This window comes from Pipistrellus kuhlii, unplaced genomic scaffold (assembly GCF_014108245.1).
Source record: "Pipistrellus kuhlii isolate mPipKuh1 unplaced genomic scaffold, mPipKuh1.p scaffold_m20_p_6, whole genome shotgun sequence".
In the NCBI taxonomy this organism is placed as follows: Eukaryota; Metazoa; Chordata; class Mammalia; order Chiroptera; family Vespertilionidae; genus Pipistrellus; species Pipistrellus kuhlii.
In genome coordinates, this window is record NW_023425562.1 from 52,384,066 (window position 1) to 52,408,410 (window position 24,345).

At 41.3% G+C, this 24,345-nt stretch overlaps 1 protein-coding gene across 4 annotated transcripts in view; it reads right to left on the reverse strand.

Annotated features, from left to right (window-relative positions):
- ACSS2 (acyl-CoA synthetase short chain family member 2) overlaps positions 1–24,345 on the reverse strand; it is a 64,425-nt gene that overhangs the window by 18,459 nt on the left and 21,621 nt on the right. For 3 of the 4 annotated variants that reach the window (XM_036417483.2, XM_036417482.2, XM_036417480.2), the window contains exons 3-9: positions 8,013–8,104; positions 7,701–7,804; positions 7,272–7,344; positions 6,286–6,361; positions 6,011–6,125; positions 5,488–5,526; positions 783–920 (exon numbers count right to left, since the gene is read on the reverse strand). In XM_036417483.2, coding sequence (XP_036273376.1) covers positions 783–920; positions 5,488–5,526; positions 6,011–6,125; positions 6,286–6,361; positions 7,272–7,344; positions 7,701–7,804; positions 8,013–8,104 — 637 coding nt within the window. The remainder of the gene's footprint in view (positions 1–782; positions 921–5,487; positions 5,527–6,010; positions 6,126–6,285; positions 6,362–7,271; positions 7,345–7,700; positions 7,805–8,012; positions 8,105–24,345) is intronic. The other variant, XM_036417481.2, reaches the window with a different exon arrangement.

The following is a 24,345-nucleotide window of genomic DNA, read 5'->3' on the forward strand; positions in this document are numbered from 1 at the left end:
GCCCATTAAGGGATATTCCAAAGAATATGGAGAAAAGAATTTAGGGATGGGATAGGTGGAAGGCAGAGTAATATATCTTTCAAGTCAATGGAACAGAGTTTTAAGTATTTTTTTGCTCTTACTGTGCTCTAGGAGGAACTAGATGTTAAAGAGTGGTATGTTGAAGAAACTGAACTCTAAGAGCTGTAGTCTAGGAGCCCAAGAGGGATCCCTGTACCCACCTGTGACCTTGAGTAGAAGAGGTATCTCTCCTTCAACAAAACCATGTAGGCATGGGCAAGAAACAACAATATAAATCACATGGACTGACCCTTTTCTCCTCTTCTTGGCATTATGAAAGCCCCCACTCGAATTATCTCACCCTAGGCCTCACAATTTAGTGTCTTAATTTGATTTAGAAAAGGTAATGTGAGCCCGGCCGGCGTGGCTCAGTGCTTGAGCATCGACCTATGAATAAGGAGGTCACAGTTCGATTCTTGGTCAGGGTACATGCCCAGGTTGTAGGCATAATCCCCAGTATGGGGCATGCAGGAGGCAGCCAATCAATGATTCTCTCTCACCATTGCTGTATGTGTGTGTGTGTGTGTGTGTGTGTGTGTGTGTGTGTGTGTATGTATATATATATATATATATATATATATATATATATCCCTTCCTCTCTGAAATCAATAAAAATATATTCTTAAAAAAAGATAATGTGACATTTCTGAAATTTGGGGTTGTAGAGTAAAATTCATGTCATTACATCACACACACACACACACACACACACACACACTTGCCTTGGGTTTGCCTGTGGAGCCACTGGTGTACAGGATGAAGAGCGGGTCCTCGGCATCACACCACTCAGGCTCACACACATCCTCTGCCTCGTGTATGAGTTCATGCCACCACAAGTCAACCCCCTCATTCCAGGAGATCTGTAGAAGGTAGACACGAAAGAACCAGAAAGAACTGTGAACAGCGTCAAATGGGGACAGGAGATAAATGCACCTGAAAAAGCCAGAGTGGGACTGGCAGGTGGGGTGCTGGGAAGGAAGAAGGGCCCTTGAGGGTGGAATGGAGCAGAGACAGGCTTTTCCTGAACAGTATCTGATAGATTTCCACTTCCATCATCACCCCCTGCCAGTATTCTTTATCACAGAACCATATTTCTTTCCCACACAGCACATATTTCTAGTTATTTTATTTAGTTGTTTGCTTGATTACAGTAGTGACCTCTATGAATGCAGTGACATGTCTCCTTTTTTTTTTTCCCCATGTCCCCAACACCTAGCAAAATGCCTGGTTCTCAAAAGGCACTCAATAAATTTTTGTTGGATGAATATGCACACACAGACCTGCATACACACATATGTATTTATGGGAATAGTATTTCATCGGCAGGGATGCGAACACCACACAATTTAGAAATGCAAAATTAGTGAGAGCCTACAGATGAGGCAGGCATCTGGTTCTGTTAGTAGTGAAAGAGGTCAATAGATCTTGGTCCAAGTATCTTTTCCTGCATGTCCAGACTTCGTTCTCCACCTGGAGAACTTTGCTCTGCCCCTGCCTTTATATCACTGCTTTATATCAAAACCAACAAGTTTTCCATAAAGTCATTTGTTTGAGGTTCCATTCATCAAGAAGCCTTGCTTTAAGTTGGAGGAGAAGGACCAAGGTGGACTTCTATTATAGTAGAGGGATGTCCTCCTATACTGGAGTGCCTTTGAGAACTATTTCTGGATCTGTCATCCTTAAATTTTTCTAAACTCCGCTTGAAACTGCTTTACTTTCCTGATTATATCACTTATTTGAACAACTAGTTTTCTGAGTCTGTTCTTTGCTGAGAGAAGTTGGATTCCCTGAATTTGTCCAATAATTGCATTGGATTTCAATTCCAGTTCTGCCACTTCTAGCTATATATGACCTTAGACAAGTCACTTTACCTTGTCACTCCTTTATAAAGTGAAGATAGTTGCCCTCGCCGATTTGGTTCAATAGATAGAGCTCAGACTGAATGTCCTGGGTTCAATTCCAATCAAGGGTACGTACCTCGGTTGCAAGCTCAATCCCAGGCCCTAGGGTGCATGCAGGAGGTGACCAATTGATCTATTTCTCTCACATTGATATTTCTTTGTCTCTCCCCCTCCCTTCTACTCTCTAAAAGTCAATGGAAAATATCCTTGGGTGAGAATAAATAAAAATAAAAATAAAATGAAGATAGTCATTCTTGCCCCAATGGTCTCTCATGATGTGGGGAACGTCAAGAGAGAAAGGTATTATCTAGTAAACATCAACCCTTGGTTTATCCTAGGGGGTGGGGAAGACTGATTAATGTCAGGAAAAAGAGAAGTTAGTTCAGTTCCACTGACCTCCTCTGGAAGATGAATTTAAGGGTATGATGATGGGAACTGTTTAGGGTTTGCTTTAGTTGTCACAAAGCCTTTTCATATTCATTAGCCTCTAGTATGTTCAATGGCCCTGGCTGGCAGGTAGACATAATACTGTAAGAGAAACACCTTACTCCAGTTTTATGTTTATATGATAATATGTGGTGTGCATATCCTATATAATAAAGAGCTAATATGTTAATTAGACCTAACAGCAGAACGACCATCTGGACAAAGCCAGGGCTGCAAGGGGCTGTGAGGTCCAAGCCCCTTGCACGAATTTTGCGCATCAAGCCTCTAGTTCTGTTTAAAAAACCCCAAAGTGTTAGACATACTTCGATGAATTATAAAATGAATCTCCAATCACTCCCTTACTATGCCCCTTAGTTTACAGAAATTGAAGTTTCTGGCACATAAGTATCATAAGAATGACAAGTTCAGGCCAAATGAGGCACCATTAAAATTTTAAGAAGAAAAAGAGGAGAGAAAAGCTACCAATGAGCTAAAAAACACACCCTATTTTTTAATTTTTGTTAATCCTCATCTGAGGATAGTTTTCCATTGATTTTTAGGGAGGGTTGGAAGAGAGAGAGAAAGACAGAGAGATACATCAATGTGAGAGAGACACATCGACTGGCTGCCTCCTGCACAATCCCTGTCCAGGGCCCAGGCTAGGGAGGACCCTGCAACCAAGGTACATACCCTTGACCAGAACTGAACCCAGGACCTTTTGGCCTGCAGGCCAACGCTCTATCCACTGAGTCAAACTGGTAAGGCAATAGCCTTACCCAGAAGTTTTGGCTTCAGGTTAAAGACATTAGTATATTATTAAAATGTTTTTTAAGTGTTTTTCCCTAAGGCAGTAGTCAGCAAACTCATTAGTCAACAGAGTGGCAAATCACATGTGGATTGTGAGCCGCATTTGCCGACCACTGGGCTAGGGCAACATACTCTATGTTTTAGTGGAATAGCAATATGGGCCTACACATACCTTGTCACATGAACATTTTTTTTTCAAACAATCTACTTTAGATGAGGTCATTAATGTATTTAAGCAGAAGTGTGTCAATAGTGCTTTGGCAAATGGTACTGATCTACAACACTGGTGTGAATTGTCAGAAAAAAGGCACTAGGTACATGTAAGGGAATGTTACACTGTGGCAATGAGAGGACTTATAATCTTATAAAACTATTTCCTTTGTGAATATGTGAGTAAGAAGGTGAGGGAGGCATGCTTCAAATGTGGAGCTGATAATCTGCACCAGGATGTAGGGTGAGTTCAATTAGTGCTGCAGACATTGAAGATAGTTGCCATAGGCACACACCTAAAACACAGGCTCTGTTTTAGGTGTGTGCCTAGAAGGGGCCCAGAGCTTTGAACCAGGAAAAAGTTTGAATTTTCTGCAATACAAATTGAGGAGTTAGTTGGCCTTTGAACTTGGGCCAGGGTAGTTTCAGGGAGGGAAGCTGCCAGGTGTGAGAGAAACATGAGGAAGCTTGAAGGTGACACAGTTGAGGAGGGCACATACAAATTGTGCAGGCCCTCCCTTGAAGGGGGTTGAAGCTCTGCCAAGAATTCTGCAGTTTTGCAGTTCTCAGGCCAACAAACCTGGACTTTGTAAGCCCATTTTTATGGTGTGTGGTAACTGGTTGTCTTCACCTCCAAGAAACAAAAATCTGTGGCCTGAAGGTCTCTGGTATTAAAAATTATAAGAGTTTATATCTTTTCTGGTTTCCCTTTTAGAAATGCCACTGTATTTACTTTCAAAGCAATAAAAGCTAACATTTACAAAGTAGTTACTATGTCCTGAATACCTTTACTGATGGGGAAACTGAGGCAAGAGAGCTTATATAACTTGCCCAAGCTCCCATAACAGGTGATAGAACCAAGATTTGAACCCAAGTAGTCTGTCTCCAAAGCCTATACTCTAATCACCAAGTATGTTATCTTCTTCAAGAGAAAAAGTCTTACAGTAGGTCTCTGCCTGAGTGTTATTTTTTTTTGTGTGTGTGGTGTTTGTTTGTTTGTTTTAATTTATTTCAGAAAGGAAGGGAGAGGGAGACAGAAACATCAATGATGAGAGAGAATTATTGATGGGCTGCCTCCTACATGACCCCTACTAGGTGCCCAGGCATGTGATGTATCCTGAACAGAAAGTGAACCAGGATCTCCTGGTTCAAAGGAAGATGTTCAACCTCTGAGCCACACTGGCAGAGCTCTGCCTGATGGGTCTCCACCATGCTAAGAATAGAGAAAAGGGGGATTATCTTTACCATTAGCCTAAGAAGTTATAATCATAGCAGATTTAGAGTAAGATACCCTATGAGGATGGTAAAACTCAGAAGAATTGTGGGTTTTCTCCTTTGTTTTATTAAGGTAAGTTGTTTCCTTTTAAGCATGTACTATCATCTTTCCATTCCTTATGAGCGAACTGAACCCCAGAGAGCAGAGGCAACTTATTCAAGGTCATACTGCTAGAAATTGGTCTCTGGACTCAAATCCACTCTCTCTCCTCTATACTAATCTGCTTTGACTCCCTACATAGGGATTTCCCTTCATAGAACTACCTACAATGTAACTTTTGTTCAATTTAGTACTTAATTACATCAGGATATATGTGCAATTTGTAAATCCCAAAGTAGTATATAAACAAATTTAGGAATCTCCTCTGCTGTCCTATAAAAAACTTAGGCTTTTACTTGTAATACATATCAAATTTCCAGATTGATGGTGAAGTCCCAAGGTTAAGATCTATACCTCCTCTACCTGCTTCTCCTCCTGTCTTTTTCTGGCTCCGCCCCAACTAAATGCACAGTATAACTTTCTGACAGGTTACTTGGTCCTTTCTCCCACAAAAGTCCTGAGCAGCAGGAGAAAAATGAGTTGATGTTGTTACTTTCCTGAGATCCATGCTCTATGTCAGTTCAGAGAGGTAGCAACAGACATTTGGTTTTACAACACTTCCAGGTGACTTAAATATCAAAGGACCCAGGGATTTGAGAAAAGGGTTAGGTCTGGCAGACACCTCAATGGGGCAAACAGGCAAAAAGCATTCGACATACAGACAAGCACGCAGGAAAGCAGTGCCCAAGGCAGTGCATAGGTGGATACCTGGGGCCAGATGCACTTGGGTTTTTTGTTCAGCTTACCCTGTTAAGAGCCCATGGAAAGCATAGTGAGCAGGGTATAGTGAAGTGAGAGAAAAGGCTTTCAGAGGACTGCCTCCTCTTCTAATAAGAGCTATATCTTGAGAGCCAGATCTTGATCCTTCCATAGTGGGACCCCACAGGAACCCAACCCAAGCCACAGACTAGTAATCACGATAATTATATTTAGTCACCCAAGTCAGCCCATTTCTAACCCAAGTCCAAGCCCTGAGGATCCCTCATGCCATCCAGCATGGAAGTCTCCCTCACAATATCTCATGCTAAGGTCCCAAATTGCAAAGGGCTCCCTAACTACTTTCAAGTTCAAAGTCCTCGGCTCCCAACTAGCCCCGCCAAGGATGCATTTCTAGGATGACTCTCAGATGCAAGCATTATAATGAGGAAGCAAAGGAGGACATCAAGAACTTCATGGGCAGGAAAAGAGAGCCATTGGAGTCCATGAGAGGGCACAGCAATACCAAACTCACCTGCACATCCGGACATGGCCTCTTAATTGGCGGGGGCTGACTGAGAGAGTCACCTGTTCCTAGCTCTGACCTCCTCAGGTGCTTGACCACAATGCAGCATCTCACAGGGAAACCCCTGGAGAAAAGAAAAGCCTGAAGTGGTAGGATGGTAGGCTCAAAAGGGAATTTGGTAGGGCCCGCCCATGTCCATCAGGGTAGGAGAGACAAAGGAAACATAGCACTGGGGAAAATCCAAATTGACCCAAAGTAATAGCCAGCTGGCCAAACACACTTACTTCTCCCGACACTTCTCCAGGGCCTCATCAGCCAGATCCTTCAGTTTCACAAGTTTTTCCCCTCTGTAGAAGGCGTCTTTGGGGAGCAACAGACATTCCAGGCCTTAGGAAGGCACCATACTCCTCGCCCCTTCCCCATAGTGAGCACAATGTTCACAGAGTCCTTCCTGAGTGGCCTTTTAACTCTGGCTCTTCCAGCTGATTTGAGCTGACAGAGGGTTGGCTGAGGTAGAACCAAGAGCTAAAGAGTAGGCAGTCCCTCCCATCCACACCAAGCACATAAAACTCGCGGCCCACAGGCTGCATGTGGCCCACAACGAATATTTTTGCGACCCAGCCAATATAATGTTTTTGTATGTAAGAAATATTTTAATAAAAATTTCATAACTTAATTTTTATAATATCCAGTTATACATAATTATTAATAACAAACTATATGTTCACTGACTGGTTACTATAATTATGTTGTATTCATTTCCCTTACATGCCTTACATGCAGACACACCATTTCTCTCTACTAATACTAGCAGCAAATATTATAGCAGCTGATTGCCACATAATTAGTCTTTGACTGACTTGTTTGGTGTGCGCAACAGGAAATATTTTGCTTTCAGAGGACAGAAAAATAGGTTTATTTGCATTACTCTTATTAATTTGTGCTGTTATTCAGTGTCTGGTAAGTTAATGTTCAAAAAAAAGTATTATTTTTTTATTAAAATGTTCTATTATTTTATGTTAACGATGACTCATTTATTTCATCCCTTTGTATTCAGCATGTCTCTATCAAAATAAACCTAAGTTTCTATGAAAATTGAAGCTTTTATTTTTTGGGGGGCCCACATAAACTTAAATCTTGTTTATTTGGCCCGTGTGAGCCTTTGAATTTGACATGCTTGCTCTACGTTGAGCAGTCCAAAACTCAACTAACTGATTAGAACAATGACTTGGGGTATAGGGCTTCTGGGGAAGGGGTGAAAATTAGTCACCTGCAGTGATGAGAAGGCTGCAACTGGAATCCAGGATCCGCTCACATAGAGACTCTGCAGAAAAGCCTGCAAACTAGGGAAGGGAAGAAAGACTGAGGGAGAGGGGATCCAGGGATAAGTGAACAAGGAAAGGAGTCATTCATAAAAACTTTAGAGTCCTGACACAAAACTCTTGGGAGGGAGGGTATGTATGGGGGAGAGGCCCAATGTTAAAATATGTACACAGATAATAATTTTTTAAAAAAACTAAAAAACCCCAAAACTTTAGGGTCCTAAGTCAGGATCCTAGAAGAAATTGGATAACTGATAAGGAAACTATAACAAAAACATTTTAAACTCCTTAGTCTGGTTCTTAAGATCCTCCATCATCCAGGCCCAACCTACAGAGCCCATCCCCAACCAGGCCCCCTTTCCAGCACAAATTCCTACCACAATGGAGTGGAGAGCTCCAATGCGAGCACATGCCAGCATTGCTACCACAAGCTTTGGTATCATGGGCATGTAGATGGCCACTCGGTCACCCTTCTGAATGCCTGCAGGAAAAGGACAAAGACCATGGACCATGGACCTTTCTTGCTGCTACTCACTCCCTCTCATCCAGCCACCACTACCACCACCACCCCAGATGACTTCTTCTATTCCCATTACCAGATTCTTCCCATCCCTTTATCTACTTCCCCCAAGTCCTCAAATACCCCAAGGCCAAGCCCTCTACTCCCTTCCCCCCACCTTCCCACTCACCCTGTTTTCGGAGAACATTGCTGAATTGACACACTTGGACCAGAAGTTCATGATATGTGATTTGGGTAGTCTCCTCTGGCTCATTGCCCTCCCTGAGATAAATCAGAAAGAACCAGTCATTAGGGAGTATATTCTCTTTCGCAAACAAAAAATGGAAACATTAAATTCATTCAGTAACACTTAGCCTGTGAATGTCCTATGAGGGTGAGCCATCTACAATTTTATCTTGAACTGACTGGTCAGATACTTTGCCCTTTCAAAGTATACTTTATACACAAGCTGTGTCATTCGAAAAATGTATTGTTAATCTCTCAGCCTCATTTGATAAAATGGGATGATTGTCCTTTATCTTCTATCCTAGGGGTGTATTAATGAGAAATTATATCACAGATGTAAAGTGGGGTCTCCAGATCACTTGCACCCAAGTCACCTAGGGAAACGTGTTAAAATGTAGATATACATGTATAGAAATAAGGCACTGATGAACAAGAGAAGCAAGATCCCTGACAACAGGGAGCTTATATTCCAATGATAGTGGAAGAAATACACAAGTAGCCCTCACCAGTTTGGCTCAGTGGATAGAGTGTAAACCTGCAAACTCAAGGGTCCCAGGTTTGATTCCGGTCAAGGGCATGTACCTTGGTTGCGGGCACATCCCCAGTAGGGGGTGTGCAGGAGGCAGCTGATTGATGTTTCTAACTCTCTATCCCTCTCCATAAAAAAAAATCAATAAAATATATATATTTTAAAAAGAAATACATAAGTAACAAATACAACCAAGATAATTTCAGATTATGATAACCATTACTTGAGAAGAAATACTTTTTAAAAAGATATTTAAAGAGCCGAAACCGGTTTGGCTCAATGGATAGAGTGTCAGCCCGTGGACTGAAAGGTCCCAGGTTCGATTCTGGTCAAGGGCATGTACCTTGGTTGCGGGCACATCCCCAGTAGGGGGTGTGCAGAAGGCAGCTAATTGATGTTTCTCTCTCATCAATGTTTCTAGCTCTCTATCCTTCTTTCTTCCTCTCTGTAAAAATTCAATAAAATATTTTTTTAAAAATAAATAAAAGATATTTAAAGAACTTTCATGATTATATGTGAATATTTAGCTCTAAGAATATTCCTCCTCAGTGGTTTTTCTTTTTTTAAATATATTTTATTGATTTTTTACAGAGAGGAAGGGAGAGAGACAGAGAGTTAGAAACATCAATCAGCTGCCTCCTGTACACCCCCCACTGGGATGTGCCTGCAACCAAGGTACATGCCCTTGACCGGAATCAAACCTGGGACCTCCCAGTCCATAGGCTGATGCTCTATCCACTGAGCCAAACCGACCTCGGCTAGTTTTTCTTTTTCAATTTTACTTTTTAAGTAAGTAATAAATGCAAATGTTACTGCATAAAAAGATATATGATGAGAAATTCCCTCCCCCAACCCCCAATCACCCTGCCTACTAGCAACAACTGTTATCCTATGTTGTATAAGTTTCCAGAAATATTACAATAGTCAATATGCAGACAAGGCCATTCCTTGTAGGATGGAAAGTACAGATAGAGAAACTGAATTAATGTGGCATGACCAAGATAATCACTTTGGAAGAAGTCTACACTTTTAGCATCTTTCATAGTCTTTGGGATATCACTGAAGATGGAAATTTTAAAAGTTTAAAAAACTGACTTTTAATTCTGTTCAAAAGTAAGTACTCTCTAGATCCCAACTATGCACAGTCTGGGTAGAAGTGGGAATGAGCTGCTATAACCACAGGGCAGGCCTATCAGACAAACATAAAAGCCTTATACTAGAAGCTCAGTGCACGAAATTTGTGCATGGCGGGGGTGAGGGGGGGGTCCCCTCAGCCCAGCCTGCACCCTCTCCAATCTGGGACCCCTCAGGTGGTGTCCGACTGCCAGTTTGGGCCCGATCCTTCTCATAATCTGGGTCTTCCTGCTCTAAACCACTACCCTGCCTGATTGCCCCTAACCATTTCTGCCTGCCAGCCTGATCACTCCCTAACTGCGCCCCTGCCGACCTGATCGACACTTAACTGCTCTCCTGCTAACCCAATCACCCCCAACTGCCATCCCCTGCTGGCCATCTTGTGATGACATGGGGGTGGCATCTTATGATGATGTGAGGGTCAATTTGCATATCACCTCTTTATTATATAGGATTGTTACTGTTTTTTATACAATGATAGCATACAGAACATATTTTCTGAGTCTTGTTTTTATGAGTACACTATAAATCCAATAAATCTTAAGTATAGAGCTCAATAATCTTGCTTTTTGAAAAACTTAATTTACATTGATATTAAGACTTATTGTGCTGTTTCATTTTCTTTCTCATCTGCATAATATTCTATTTTTTAAATAAATCTTTATTGTTCAGATTATTACAATTGTTCCTTTTCCCCTCATAGCTCCCCTCCATTTGATTCGTGCCCCTCATGCCCTTATCCCCACCACTGCCCTCATCCATAAGTATACAATTTTTGTCCAATCTCTTCCCACACCCCTCAGACCCCTTTCTCCCCGAAAATGGTCATTCCACTACCTTTCTATAGCCCTAATTCTATTATATTCACCAATTTATTCTGTTCATCAGATTTTTTATTCACTTGATTTTTAGATTCACTTGATATGTATTTGTCGTTCATAATTTTTATTTTTACCTTTTTCTTCTTCGTCCTCTTTTTAAAAATATATATATTTTATTGATATTTTACAGAGAGGAAGAGAGAGGGACAGAAAGTTAGAAACATTGATGAGAGAGAATCACCGATCAGCTGCCTCTTGCACACCCCCTACTGGGAATTTGCCCGCAATCAAGGTACGTGCCCTTGACCGAAATTGAACCTGGGACATTTCAGTCCACAGGCCAACGCTCTATTCACTGAGCCAAACTGGTTTCGGCTCTTCATCCTCTTCTTAAAGAATACCTTTCAGCATTTCATATAATACCAGTTTGGTGGTGATGAACTCCTTTAGCTTTTTCTTGTCTGCGAAGTTCTTTATCTGACCTTCAGTTCTGAATGATAACTTTGCTGGGTAGAGTAATCTTGGTTGTAGGTTTTTGCTGTTCATTACTTTGAATATTTCTTGTCACTCTCTTCTGGCCTGCATAGTTTCTGTTGAGAAATCTGCTGACAGTAGTATGGATGCTTCCTTATAGGTAACTGTTTTTCTCTTGCTGCTTTCAAGATTCTCTCTTTGTCTTTTGTCCTTGGCATTTTAATTATGATGTGTCTTGGTGTGATCCTCTTTGGTTTGTTTGGGGTTCTGTACGCTTCCTGGACTTGTAAGTCTATTTCTTTCACCAGGTGGGGGGAAGTTTTCTGTCATTATTTCTTCAAATAGGTTTTCAGTACCTTTCTCTCTCTCTTCTTCTGGCACCCCCATAATTTGGATGTTGGTATGCTTGAAGCTGTCCCAGAGGCTCCTTATACTATCTTCATTTTTTTTTAATTCTTTTTTCTTTTTGTTTTTCTGATTGGTTATTTTTTGCTTCCTATTTCAAATCTTTGGTTTGATTCTTGGGGTCCTCTAGTATACTGCTGTATTTCTATATATTATTCTTTATTTCAGACAGTGTATGTTTAATTTATGACTGGTCCTTTTTTTTTTTTTTTTTTTTTTTTTTTTTTTTTGGCATTCTCATTAAGATCCTTGAAAGTCTCACTATATTCCTCAGAGGTCTCACTAAATTTCTAGACAGTTTCTAGAAGATTCTTAAGTAACCTTTTAACTGTGGTTTTGAACTCTATATCCAGTAGTTTGCTTTCCTCCATTTATTTCATTCGTGACATGTTTCTTTGCTCCACATTTTGGCTGATTCCCTGTGTTGATGGAGTGGCTTTGTGTGGTAGGTGACCTACTGGGCCCAGTGGCTCAGCCTCCCCAATTACCTGAGGTGGACACTCTTGGTGCACCTCTTTGTAGACTGTATGCATAGTCTTGTTGTAGTTGAGCCTTGATTGCCATTAGTACACTGGGAGGAATTGATCTCCAGGCCAATTGGCTGTGAAGATCAGCTGTGTCTATAATGGAAGAACTGCTGTGCTGGAGACACTCTTATGGGGCAGGACTTGCTTTAGTGGAGCTTTGGTGCTCATTGAGTCTGCCTCTTGAGTGTGTCGCTTATGGATGTGAAGAGTTGAAATCTGGTGTTGTCTCACACTGACCACTGGGTACACTGGCTCCTAAATCTTCAAAGAGGTGCAAGTCAGTCTCTGTCTGAGGCCACCCAGCAGAAACTACAGCGAGATATGAACATTTCTCCTTTTTGTTTGGGGTTTGGAAGTTTTAGAGCTGTCTGACCCAGCTGCAAATTTGTTAGGTTAAGCTGCAAAAGGGAAGGCCGTTCATATGCAAAAGCCCGCTGCACACAACTCGGGTGGGTTTGTAAATTGAACAGGATGGGGTCTCAGGGAATCACTAGGGTGTGGCAAATAGTGATGGCTGCCAGTCAGCTTTCTCTGCATCTCTGCATTTCCATAACCCATGGTCCCAGGTCCCAGTGCAATAAACAGTGATTCCTGCGTGCACCTCCGCTATAAAGCCACCCTCACTTTCTGACCCAATTCCAGACAGTCCAGTTTCTCCCCGTAGGAGTCTGGGTCCCCAGAGTCTTGCTGAAAACTGGAGTTCAGAGCAGTCAGAGCTTGTGTCTCCCTCCCACTTAAAAAATACAATGCATACAGTTGCCAGCCCTCTCCACGCATGCCTCTGTACCTCTGCTTTTCAACAGTTCTGCAGGTCCTATACAGTCTCAATGCGCTTTTTTTCTTTCCTTCTAGTTGTAGAACTTACACTAAGCCAGCTTTCCCATGGTTCTGGGTGATAGTCATTTTGTCCTTTAGTTGTAGTTTTGGTGTGATTGTGAAAGGCAGCATGTATAGGTGTATATCTTACTCTGCCATCTTGGTTTCTGATTGTATGTACCATAATATTCTACTGTTTGTATGTGCCATAATTTAACAAATAAATTCTTCAATCAGTATCTTTATTAATACGTTATTTTATTCACTTACAAATATATATGTAGGGTGAATTACTATAAGTAAAATTGTTGGGTAAAAGGATATGTGCATTTTACTTTAAATATATTTTATTGACTTTTTACAGAGAGGAAGGGAGAGGGATAGAAATTCAGAAACATCAATGGGAGAGAAACATCAATCAGCTGCCCACTGCACACCTCCTACTGGGGATGTGCCCACAACTAAGGTTCATGCCCACCAGAATCAAACCCGGGACACCTTAGTCCACAGGCTGATGCTCCAACCACTGAGCCTAACCAGTTAGACCTATGTGCATTTTAAATATTGATAAACATTAGAGGATGATACTCTAAATAAGATGGTTAAGGAAGACCTCTACCCGAGGAGGTGATATTTAATCTAAGACCTAAGTAATGAGAAATAGTCAACTATGTGAATTATTGGGAAGAGTACCCAGGCAGAAAGAACATTGAAATTTGGAAAGGCACTGAGGTAGTAAAGAGCTTGGCCATTTCAGAGAACAGAAAGAAGCCAGTTTGCTGAAGTATAGGGAACAAGGAGGGTAAGAATGAGAAGACAGCAGCCAGATCATGCAGGGCCTCGTAGGCAATGGTAAGAAGTTTGAATTTTATTCTAAGTGGGTTTCTCTTGGCTTCCCTTAAACACACACAAAAGCCCACCTCCACACTTTTGATCATACCATTGTCCCTGCTCAGAATACCTTCCCTCTTCCTTCAGGCACCAGCACCACATCGCTCTCCCTAAACACTATGCTACCCAGAGTACTTATGAAGGTAACTGAAACCCAGAGAGATGTAATAGCTTGGCCAAGGTCACACAATCATAAATGGCAGAGCCAAGAATAGATCCTCAGGTCTTCTGATTTCAAGACCAGACTCTTTCCCCCCATAATGTAAAGGAGAGGGGCTAACAGAGAAGCCAGACCTTTAGAGGTTACACAGAAGATTATTAGCCTCTTTCAACTTCCTGGCTTAATGAGTAAGTTACTCTCCTTTCCGTGGCTTAGCCCCCCTAGGGCTGAGAGGAGCCAGGCAGAGAGAGCTTTCTAATATGGGAAGAAACAAGGAGAGAGGAAGCTGGCAAATGGCCCTGAATTCCAAAGACAAAAAAGACATTTCCTTAACTGGCCCACTGACGTGCCTTAGAAACTTCAAAACATCTCCAGTTAAGGCTAAATGCAGGATATACTACATACCCATACACACATGTTTCCACATGCATACCAATATACCAGCTCACTGTATACACTGAAATTCATAATATTACATGTAACATACAAAATATTATAGGCATAAAAGCTGCCCATTTACATACATAGGTACAAATAAGCATAAATATATGGACCCAGGAGTCAAACATGGGACCTTTTGCAAGTACACATATCACATTTATAAACCCACCTATGTGCACAGCTTGCCCCTCCAGAAACTATCAAATCATTGTTTCATTTTTTTTTCATGGACTTCCCATTATTTGAAGTTATCTCATGTATTTTATTTACTTGTATATTATCTGTGTCTTTCACTAGAATATAAACTCCATTACAACAGAGACCTTGTCTGTCTTGCTCATTGCTAACCCCTAGCACCTAAAATAGAGCCTGGTACATAGAAAATACACAGGAATAGATAAGCACAAACCTATACAAGAACAGCTTATTTGAGCCCACTTCTAATTACACACACACACACACACACACACACACACACACACACACCAGTGTACATTCGTCTCCCTGGCTCTGGATTCAAGTTATACATTATTAATATAGGCACCTTACTCCTTCCAGTGTCTTCTTTCTTTGATATACATACCGGGCTGGGCTCCCCGGCTGTTTGGGAGGGGGAAGGTACAGAGTATTGACATACTGCAAGACCTCAAACCCTCTAAGATGTTAGAATTTTTCAAAGAACATCCAATTTAGTCTCCTAACTGGAAAGAGATCCAAGAGGCCACTTTTTGAGCTCGAGGTCACATGGTAGACTGAGGCAGAATAGGCACCAGGACTCAGGGTCCAGTCCTCTTTCCTCTACATTGGGAGTTGCAAACTCAAAAATCAACAGGATCCAGGCAGGTGACATAAATGAGTGAAGTGGACCATATAAAAAAATCTTGATAGATACAAGAAATAGTTAACTTTCCTTTTCTTTTCATTCATTTTTAAAAAGAATGATTTATTGATTTTTAGGAAGGGAGAAAAGAGAAACATTGGCTGCCTCCTGCACTCCCCCTACTGGGGATTGAACCTACAACCGGGGCATGTGCCCTCACTGGAAATTGATTGATGCCCAACGAACTGAGCCACACCTGCCAGGGCTCCTCTTAACTCTTCTATAGGAAAACAGCAATGCATGTGAAATGACACAGTCTACATTTTTTGAGAGGAGAGGGGAAATAAGACTAGAAAAAGGAGACATTTAAGTACATAAACTTAGCTCCTATCAACTTTTGCACTTCAGGTATAAAAGCTCAATTTTGCTTCTCCCCCCCTCCCCCCTTTAAGGGAGGCCTGGAATCTATTTCTGAAATTTTAAGTGTTGACAACTAAATTTTAAAAGTTTAAAACACTGTGGTCAAACAAAACTATTAATAAGATTCAGCTGGTGGGTTGCCAGTTGGGAACCCTTGCTATAGACCAAACTAACTTCCCCTTTACCTGGAGGCTATATGGTATGGGACAATCCAAGGTATACAGTCATCTCATCTTCATACTCCAGGGATATTTCTCTACCTAACTTACCCTTCCACTCTCCAAATTTACTTTAATCCATTTTAATTCAAAATATATTTAGAATTAGGATTACTTCTCTTCATAAATATTTGTACCATCCTAGACCAAAATCACCATTAGGTAAGTCAGATCATGTCACTCCTCTACTCATAATGTTCAGATATCTTCCCATACCATTTTGAGTAAAACTAACAATTGCCAACTAGTTCCTATATGATCTAATCTAGCGGTCACCAACCTTTTGGATCTCACAGACCACCAGTTGGCAACTGCTGATCTAGACCCTCATTACCTTTCTGTCCTTACATATACTCCCATTCTCTCTTCCTCTCTCTGTCAATCTGCTCCAGCCACATGGTCTCCTGTTTGGCAGAAACACTAAGCACACTTAACCTCGGAACTTTTGCCCTCTATTTGGAGCATTCTTACCCGAGATAGCCACATGATTTATTCCCTATTTTTGAGCTATTGCTCAAATGTTGGCTTCTCAGTGAGGTCATCCTTGAACACTTCATATAAAAAAGTATTCCTTGTCCCCAACTCTCACAAGCCCCAGATGTTCCAAATTAACATGTTTCATGAAGCCTTCCCTATGTTCTCTTTTTCCGCACCCACCCCAAAGCTGATACAGTTCTTTCTTCTTCCCAAGGCCCTTTATCTCACTTTCCTGGTGATCTATCAGTTCTACCTTGTATTACATTTACTGAGGCTTTATCTTTCCCATTATACACTGGGCTTTCCCAGGGGAGGGATCATCAAGTCTTCTTATACTCTGCTTCCTCCAAGTGCAGTTTTGCACAATAAGTATTTAAAGTTCATAGTCAAATGATTGAAAACTGATAATTTATTAATGACAGAAGACTAGGACTCCCCCTCTGTATATGAGATGGATAGTCACTGGATTGGAAATTTTAGTTCCCTAGACTAACAGAAAAGTAAAGCACAGGATAGAAGGAAAGAGCTGAGGGAAAAAAATGCAGAGAAAACAGTCCTTCACAAAAGCTTTGAGGGCAGTATCTAACTGGTAAGATATACCTGTCAGAGGAGAAACACCCAGATGAGAAGAGGAGTCAAACTTGTTCACTTGTTTGTGTAAATCATACACATTTATTCCTACCATCATATGCCTCTTGCTAGCCTTACCCAAAACAAGTTTGACTCCTCTTCTCATCTGGGTGTTTCTCCTCTGACAGGTATATCTTACCAGTTTCAAGCCACCCTCATCTTTTTTAAAAAATATATATTTTTTTATTGATTTCAGAGAGAGAGAGGAAGAGATAAAAACATCAATGATGAGACATGACTGGTTTTGCTCAGTGGATAGAGCATTGGCCTGCAAAATCAAGGGTCCCAGGTTCGATGTACCTTGGTTGCAGGCCCATTCCCAGTAGGGGGTGTGAAGGAGGCAGCTGATTGATGTTTCTCACTCTGTCCCTCTCCCCTCCTCTCTGTAAAAATCAATAAAATATATATTTTTAAAAAACCATCAATGATGAGAAAGAATCATTGATCAGCTGCCTCCTGCATGCTCCCTCCTCCCCACCCCCCACCCCCGGGGATTGAGCCCACATCGTGGGCATGAGCCCTGGATCGGATAGAACCCAGCACCCTTCAGTCTGCAGGCCGACGCTCTATCCACTGAGCAAAACCAGCCAGGGTACCCTCACATTTTGCCTAGATAATCACAATGCCCCAAACTGGTCTCCCATTTCACTCTTACTCCCTCTTCCAATCCATATATCATCCAGAATGGTTTATAAAATAAATAAAACAAACTACATCACCTCTTGCTTAAAATCCTATGGCTTCCATTACATATGGAAGAAAAATCTAAACTTTTACTATGCCTTGTACCCCTCCAATTCATCTTCTGTTATTGTTCTATTCTGCTTAATAGGCTCCAAACACATTAGTCTTCCTATTGATAGAACACATCATATTCTTTTACTAGCTTTCCCCAACTCTGAGTGATTTGCTCTATCTCATATTTCAGATGTTTAAATGTCACCTCCCTTTTATTTGTTTGTTTTGGTTTTAGTTTATTTATTTTATTGTATTGTTTAAAGCATTACAAATAGTAGTACATGTCTCCTTTTTACCCCCATTGACCTCCCTAATGAGGCTTTCCCCAACCACCATAAGGCCACCAGCCCTTCCTGTTATTCTTCATCACAAAACTCTGTTTATTCTTACTTTGGTTAATTCTCACCTGTGAATATTTTTTTCCATTGCTTTTCAATGGAAGGGAAGAGAGAGTGGCAAGGAAGGAGTGGGGAATGGGGAAAGAAACATCGATGTGAGGGAGACACATGGACTGGTTACCTCCCACACATACCCCAACCCTGACCAGGAAGCGAACCTGAAACCCAGGTCTGTGCCATTGACCTGGAACCGAACTCTCAACCCTGCAGTGTGTGGGCTGATACTCTAACCACTGAGAAATGCCAGCCAGGACATTCTATTTTTTTTTAATAGAATTTTTCTCAAGCTATAATTTTTTTATTTACTTTTTTCCCCCTAATCGTTTGTCTCCCCTACAAGACAATAAGCTTTCTAAAGGCAGAGACCAAGTTGGTCTTGTTTACTACTGAATGCCTCGTGCATTGCAAAGAACCTTGTATATTCTCTAGTATATATAATAGAAGCTCAATAAATATTTGCTGAATAAATGAATGAACCTGAAAGATTATTATGGGAAAGAATCAAAAGAGTGTTTTGTAACTATAAATAGAGATCTAAATCAAATAGGAGAGTTCAATATAAGAAAAGCCTTTCTGTCAGAGCAGTCCAATGATAGAAGATACTCCTTCAGGAGCTCACTAACTCTGGAGATAACATGTATTATAGAATCTGGGATTTGCAGGAATACTAAAAAACAGACTTCATACTGTGGTTGGGACCAAGCAAGACCAGTATGTATTAATTTGTGGTCAGACAGTGTTAATAACACAAATTTCAAGGCCCAGCACCACATAGCTGCAGAACAGGATACCTACTAGATCATTCTCCAGGGAGTGGGGTCCTTGGAATTTCAATTTTTATAAGTAACACAAGTGATTCATATTTGCTGAAGTTTGAGACGACCTTTAAGACCCTTCCAACTTAGAGATTCTTTGATTCTGTAAAATAAAGAAATAATGTGTTCTATGATCCATAAATCACTGAACAAATGTGAGGCACTCAGATGTAAGTACACCCCCAAGTCACTTTCCCTTTCACCAAGGGAGCAAAGAGTGGGAACAACATAACTTGACCAATTAGTAGCTTAATGTTCCCTCTGGGTACTCCTGTCAGTAGCCAGGAGAGGAGGGAGAAGAGGTTGGAGGAAGAAGTGGGAGAAAGCACACTCCAAAGATTTAGAAAGCAGAGGAGGATGGCTGTGCTTTTGGTGTCCACCGTTTTTATTTACAGATGAGAAAGCTAATGCACAGAAGGGAAATAATGGCTTGGAGGTTACTTAGCGCATTAGTAGCAGCATTATTCTGAAGCACTGCTATCCAACATGGCAGCCACAAGCCACGTACAGCTATTGAACACTTGAAATGTAACAGAGGAACTTCATTTTTAATTTTAATTATTTTAAATATTAAAAGTTCTAGACTCTAGATATCTCTAGGTCATGGCATTCTACTTCTAAATGACATTGGAGAAATGGAAGAAGCCCCTGGTCTGAGGTTCAGAAGCCCCTGCTTTGCAATGTGGGCTATTACTGTACCCTGTCCTTCTGCCAACTATTTTCAGGCCTTGATCCAGGGACTTTGTGCCTGTCACCCTTGGCCAAGGTGGTTTCGGTGCCAGTTGGATTCTGTACCTATTCTCTGTTGAGAAGGCAGACCTGGGCTAGTACAGAAGGGAAATCATATACTTTTCCCACTGCATTCATACCTATTCCAGGAGCACATTTATTCCTACCATCATATGCCCTTTGCTAGCCTTACCCAAAACAAGTGAGTAAAGGCAACCCTCTCAGATCCTTTATTATCACAGCATTTGGAATGCTGCCTAAAACAAAGTATGCTTGGAACAGAAAAAGAAAGTGGGAAGAAAGCCAGGGATACCATGTACATACACACTAAAAATATTCATTACAATAGTTCTTTGTTATTTAGATAGGTAGCATAGTTTACATCATTGTTTTCTAACTAGGATATTCTATTCCTGTGGGTACATGAGCTGGAAAAGTTTTAAGAGAATAAGGAACCAGATTCCCAAAATCCATATGTAATCTTTCCTAACATCCATCTGCCTTAGTTGGGTCTCCTTTCCCACTTTCTCTTTCACAAACACCCTTCTCCCAGTTTATAAAAAAAATTCTCTCAGCCCTAACTGGTTTGGCTCAGTGTATGCAGACTGAAGGGTCCCAGGTTCGATCCAGCCCAGAGCATGTACCTTGGTTGTGGGTACATCTCCAGTAGGGGAAGTATAGGAGGCAGCTGATCAATGTTTCTAACTCTCTATCCCTCTCCCTTCCTCTGTAAAAAAAAAAAAGTCAATAAAATATATAGTAGTTTTAAAAATCTGTCTCTTTTTCTCTCTTTTTCCCCAAACCTTATTATTCCTGTACAATGCTGAGTTACAAAACAGATAAATAAATAAAAAACCTCCAAAGTGCCAAACAAAGGGATGATTTGAGAATGTATAACTGGACAGAGAAAGCCCCAAGAAGACAAATCATAGAGCTTCTGTAAGAAATCAGTATTGAAAGAAGTGACATCTTGCCGAAACCGGTTTGGCTCAGTGGATAGAGCATCGGCCTGTAGACTGAAGGGTCCTGGGTTCGATTCCTGTCAAGGGCATGTACTTTGGTTGCCGGCACATCCTCAGTAGAGGGTGTGCAAGAGGCAGCTGGTCGACGATTCTCCCTCATCGACGTTTCTAACTCTCGATCCCTCTCTTCCTCTCTGTAAAAAATCAATAAAAAATATATATATTAAAAAAAAAGGAAAGAAATGACATCTTAATTCATTCAGGTGACATACTCGTGACAAGACAACTTGCCTTAATAGAATTATAATTCAGACATTAAATAGAATTCACAGGGTCACATATTTATTTTAACTGAAAAAGAAGTTATTTTCTAACAGAAAGTAAATCTGATTTGGTTGATTATATTGACAATAAGAACTGGTATGTAAATTAGGTTATATGGTGGGCATTTTCTATAAAGTATATGAGCTAAACTTGCAGTTCCAAGGTTTTGAAAAAGATATATAAAATATAAAACACATTGCACATTGCAATTATTTAGCATTATGATAAAACGACCTTTGTGCACTGGGGGAGAGGGGCGGGGGGGAGCGCAGAATCCCTCAGCATGCGACCCCTCAGGGGATGTCTGCCTGCTGGCCTAGGCCTGCTCTGGCAGGTAGACATCTCCGAGGTGTCCTTAGCATTGTCACGGAGGTGAGAGAGATTCCCACCACGCTTGCCAACCATTAACCCAGCTTCTGGTTGAATGGCACTCCCCCTGTGGAAGCACAATGACCACCGGCAGTTCCTGCATTGAGCGTCGGCACCCTGGTGGTCAGTGCATGTCACAGTGATTGGTCATTCTGCAGTTCAGTCTATTTGCATGTTAGCCTTTTACTATATAGGATGTTTAAGTATAAAGTTTAAAATGTGTGAAGAGTTACATAATTTATCAAAATTCTTTTCTAAAAATATATTTTTATTGATTTCAGAGAGGAAGGGAGAGGGAGAGAGAGAAACATCAATGATGAGAGAGGATCATTGATTGGCTGCCTCCTGCATGCCCCCTACTGGGGATCAGATTCACAACCCGGGCATGTGCCCTTGACTGGAATTGAACTCAGAAGGCAAACCAGCTAGGGCCAGAAATTCTTTTAAGTGTAAAATGTTTAAAGTTTAAGGCTATTGATCAAAGCTAAGCACATGGGTGTTTGTAAGTCTTATCTCATAAGGATGTACCCAGCACAGAAGTTCTCCCAGTGAACACACAGCTGATCCTCACAGCCAATTGGCCTAGAGGTCAATTCCTCCAGTGATACCAACAGCAATCAAGGCTTAACTACAACAAGACTGTGCACACACACACAAAGGGGTGCAACAAGAGTGTCCACCTCAGGAGATTGGGGAGGCTGAGCCACTGGGCCCTATATGTCACCTACCACATAAAGCCACTCCATCAACTCAGGGAAGCAACCAAAATGCGGAGACAAAGAAACATGTCACAAATGAAAGAAATGGAGGGGAAAAAATGACTGGATATAGAGATCAAAACCATGGTTATAAGGTTTTTTAAGAATTTTCTAGAAAAGGGCGATAAATTTAGTAAGACCCTCGAGGATATGACCTCTACCATTATCTTCAATATCGTATATTTTCTGAACTATCGTCAGTGCCTCCTTCCTGGTTCCCTTGCTATTGTCCTGTGTGCCCACCCACTATTCTCAAGGTAGGATACAGACGATATATAATAGTCAGTAAAAAATAAAAATAAAAAAATAAAAAAATAAAAAGTTTAATGAATATATGAATGAGAATATCTCAACTAAGGAAAATGCTATTTCTTTGAGATTTTCTCTTAAATGTTTTTGGGTTGTTTTTTTTTAACTCTCAGCCAAGGATATTTTCTCCGTTGATTTCTAGAAGGGAGGGAGGAACTGGGGAGAGAGACACACATACGCATTGGTTGGCTGCCTCCCACACATGCCCCCACTGGGGCCTCTTGGTCTGTGGGCCAATGCTCTGTCTAAACATTGAGAAAACTGGCCAGGGCTCTTAAATATTTTTAGTCTTATAAATTATCATTATAAAGTGTAGTTGACATTTCTAAAGCCAGCCCAAATCCTCTTTAAGGGTGTCGAACTCAATCAGAGAAGGGGCCAAAATCTAAAATCCAGCCTAAATCGCGGGCCGAATGGTTTACTGAACAGTCATAAACTGTCATTGTGATGGAAACGCAGCGGAGTGCAGTGATGACAGCACGGTGCGGGCCACATTGCAAGGCCTGGAGGGACGGATTTGGCCCGAGGGCCTTGTGTTTGACACATGTGCTCTAAGTAAACTACTAGCTAGACAAATGACAAATTGTTAAAGAATGCTGTGAGTTGAAGCATAGTGTCTACAACAAAGCATGTAGGTGTTTTTCTGTCAAGAACAAGTTACATCAGCTATGTGACTCTAGCTAAGTCACATCAATTCTCAAAACTTCAAGTTCCTCAAGTTGCCCTGGCGGGTATGGCTCAGTTGTTTGCAGCAGCATCCCATACACCAAAAGGGGGCAAGTTTGATTCCCAGTCAGAGCACATACCCAGGTTGGCGGTTTGATCCTTGGTCCAGTCAGGTGTGTGCAGGAGGCAACCAATTAAACTGAATGGTAGAGTGTGACTGTCAACAGGGCTAATGTAATCTTAGATATGTAAATTCAGTGCAAAAACAGTAATAGTTCCCCTTCCAAGACAAACCACAGCTAGAATACTTAACGAGATATTGGCCAACCAGAGTATGTCCAGAGGAGACTGACATGGATGATGAAAGAGTTGTTAAAACAAGAAAACTGGACTAGATCACGGGTTTTCAAACTAGCTTTGCAAATCCCTAGAGGTTCCACACACATACCTCCCAGGGGCCCAGTGACAAGTGAAGAAACAGTAGACTGGGGCTCTGGTTCTCCCACCCATGCTTCAACCAGGATCAGCTCTGCTCTTACCTGTTTTAGGTGTGGGCCTTGGCACAGTGATAAAAGTAGCTAACACACTGCCAAGCACTAAACCCTTTACACAGATTACTGCAATTATTCCTCACAACAATATGTTTTAGGAACTGTTACATCCTCATCTTCAGATGGAAAACTGAGATTAAAAGAGGTAAGGCCACTTGCCCAACCAGTAAATTTAAGGATTGAATCCCAAGTAGAGTCCAAAGTCTGTTCCTGTTAATCACTATATATTGTTGTATTATATCAATATATCATATATATTAATTTGAATAAAAGGAATATAATGCTTAAAAATGAAAATTATATGGGGGGGCAATGTTAAAATATGTACACAGATAATAATTTAATAAAAAAATAAAATAAATAAAAATAAAAATGAAAATTACTAGATGATCTTCAAGGTGTCTTCTATATTTGAATTACTATAATTCTACACCATCAGCCTGGCAAAAGGATATAACTTCCCTCAAATACCTGAAGGAATGTCTATGGGGCTGGAGGGAATAGGATTATTTATGTGGCACCAGGATACAGAACTAAGACCAAGAGTAGAGTACAGAATGGGGAGAAAGTTATGAAGAGGAAATCTAATAAAGAGCAAGACTCCATAATGGGTAACAACCAGGTCATTAGCATATTAGCTGGGACGTTGCTCCAGTGACCGGTGGAAGCAGGGAGGTGCCAGGAGGAGGCAGGACCATCCTGTGCCATGGAGGGCAGGGGTGAGAGCCCATAGCGCCTCCCTTACCAGTCCTACACCACCCACTGCTTGCACTCTGAGTGCCCCGTGGCCCACCTGCCAGAAGAAGCACAGCACAGCAGGCAGGAGGCTTCCATGCTCTCCTTTGGTGTCATGATGGGGCGGAGCCACTATGTTGCTCCTGAGATGGGGTGGAAG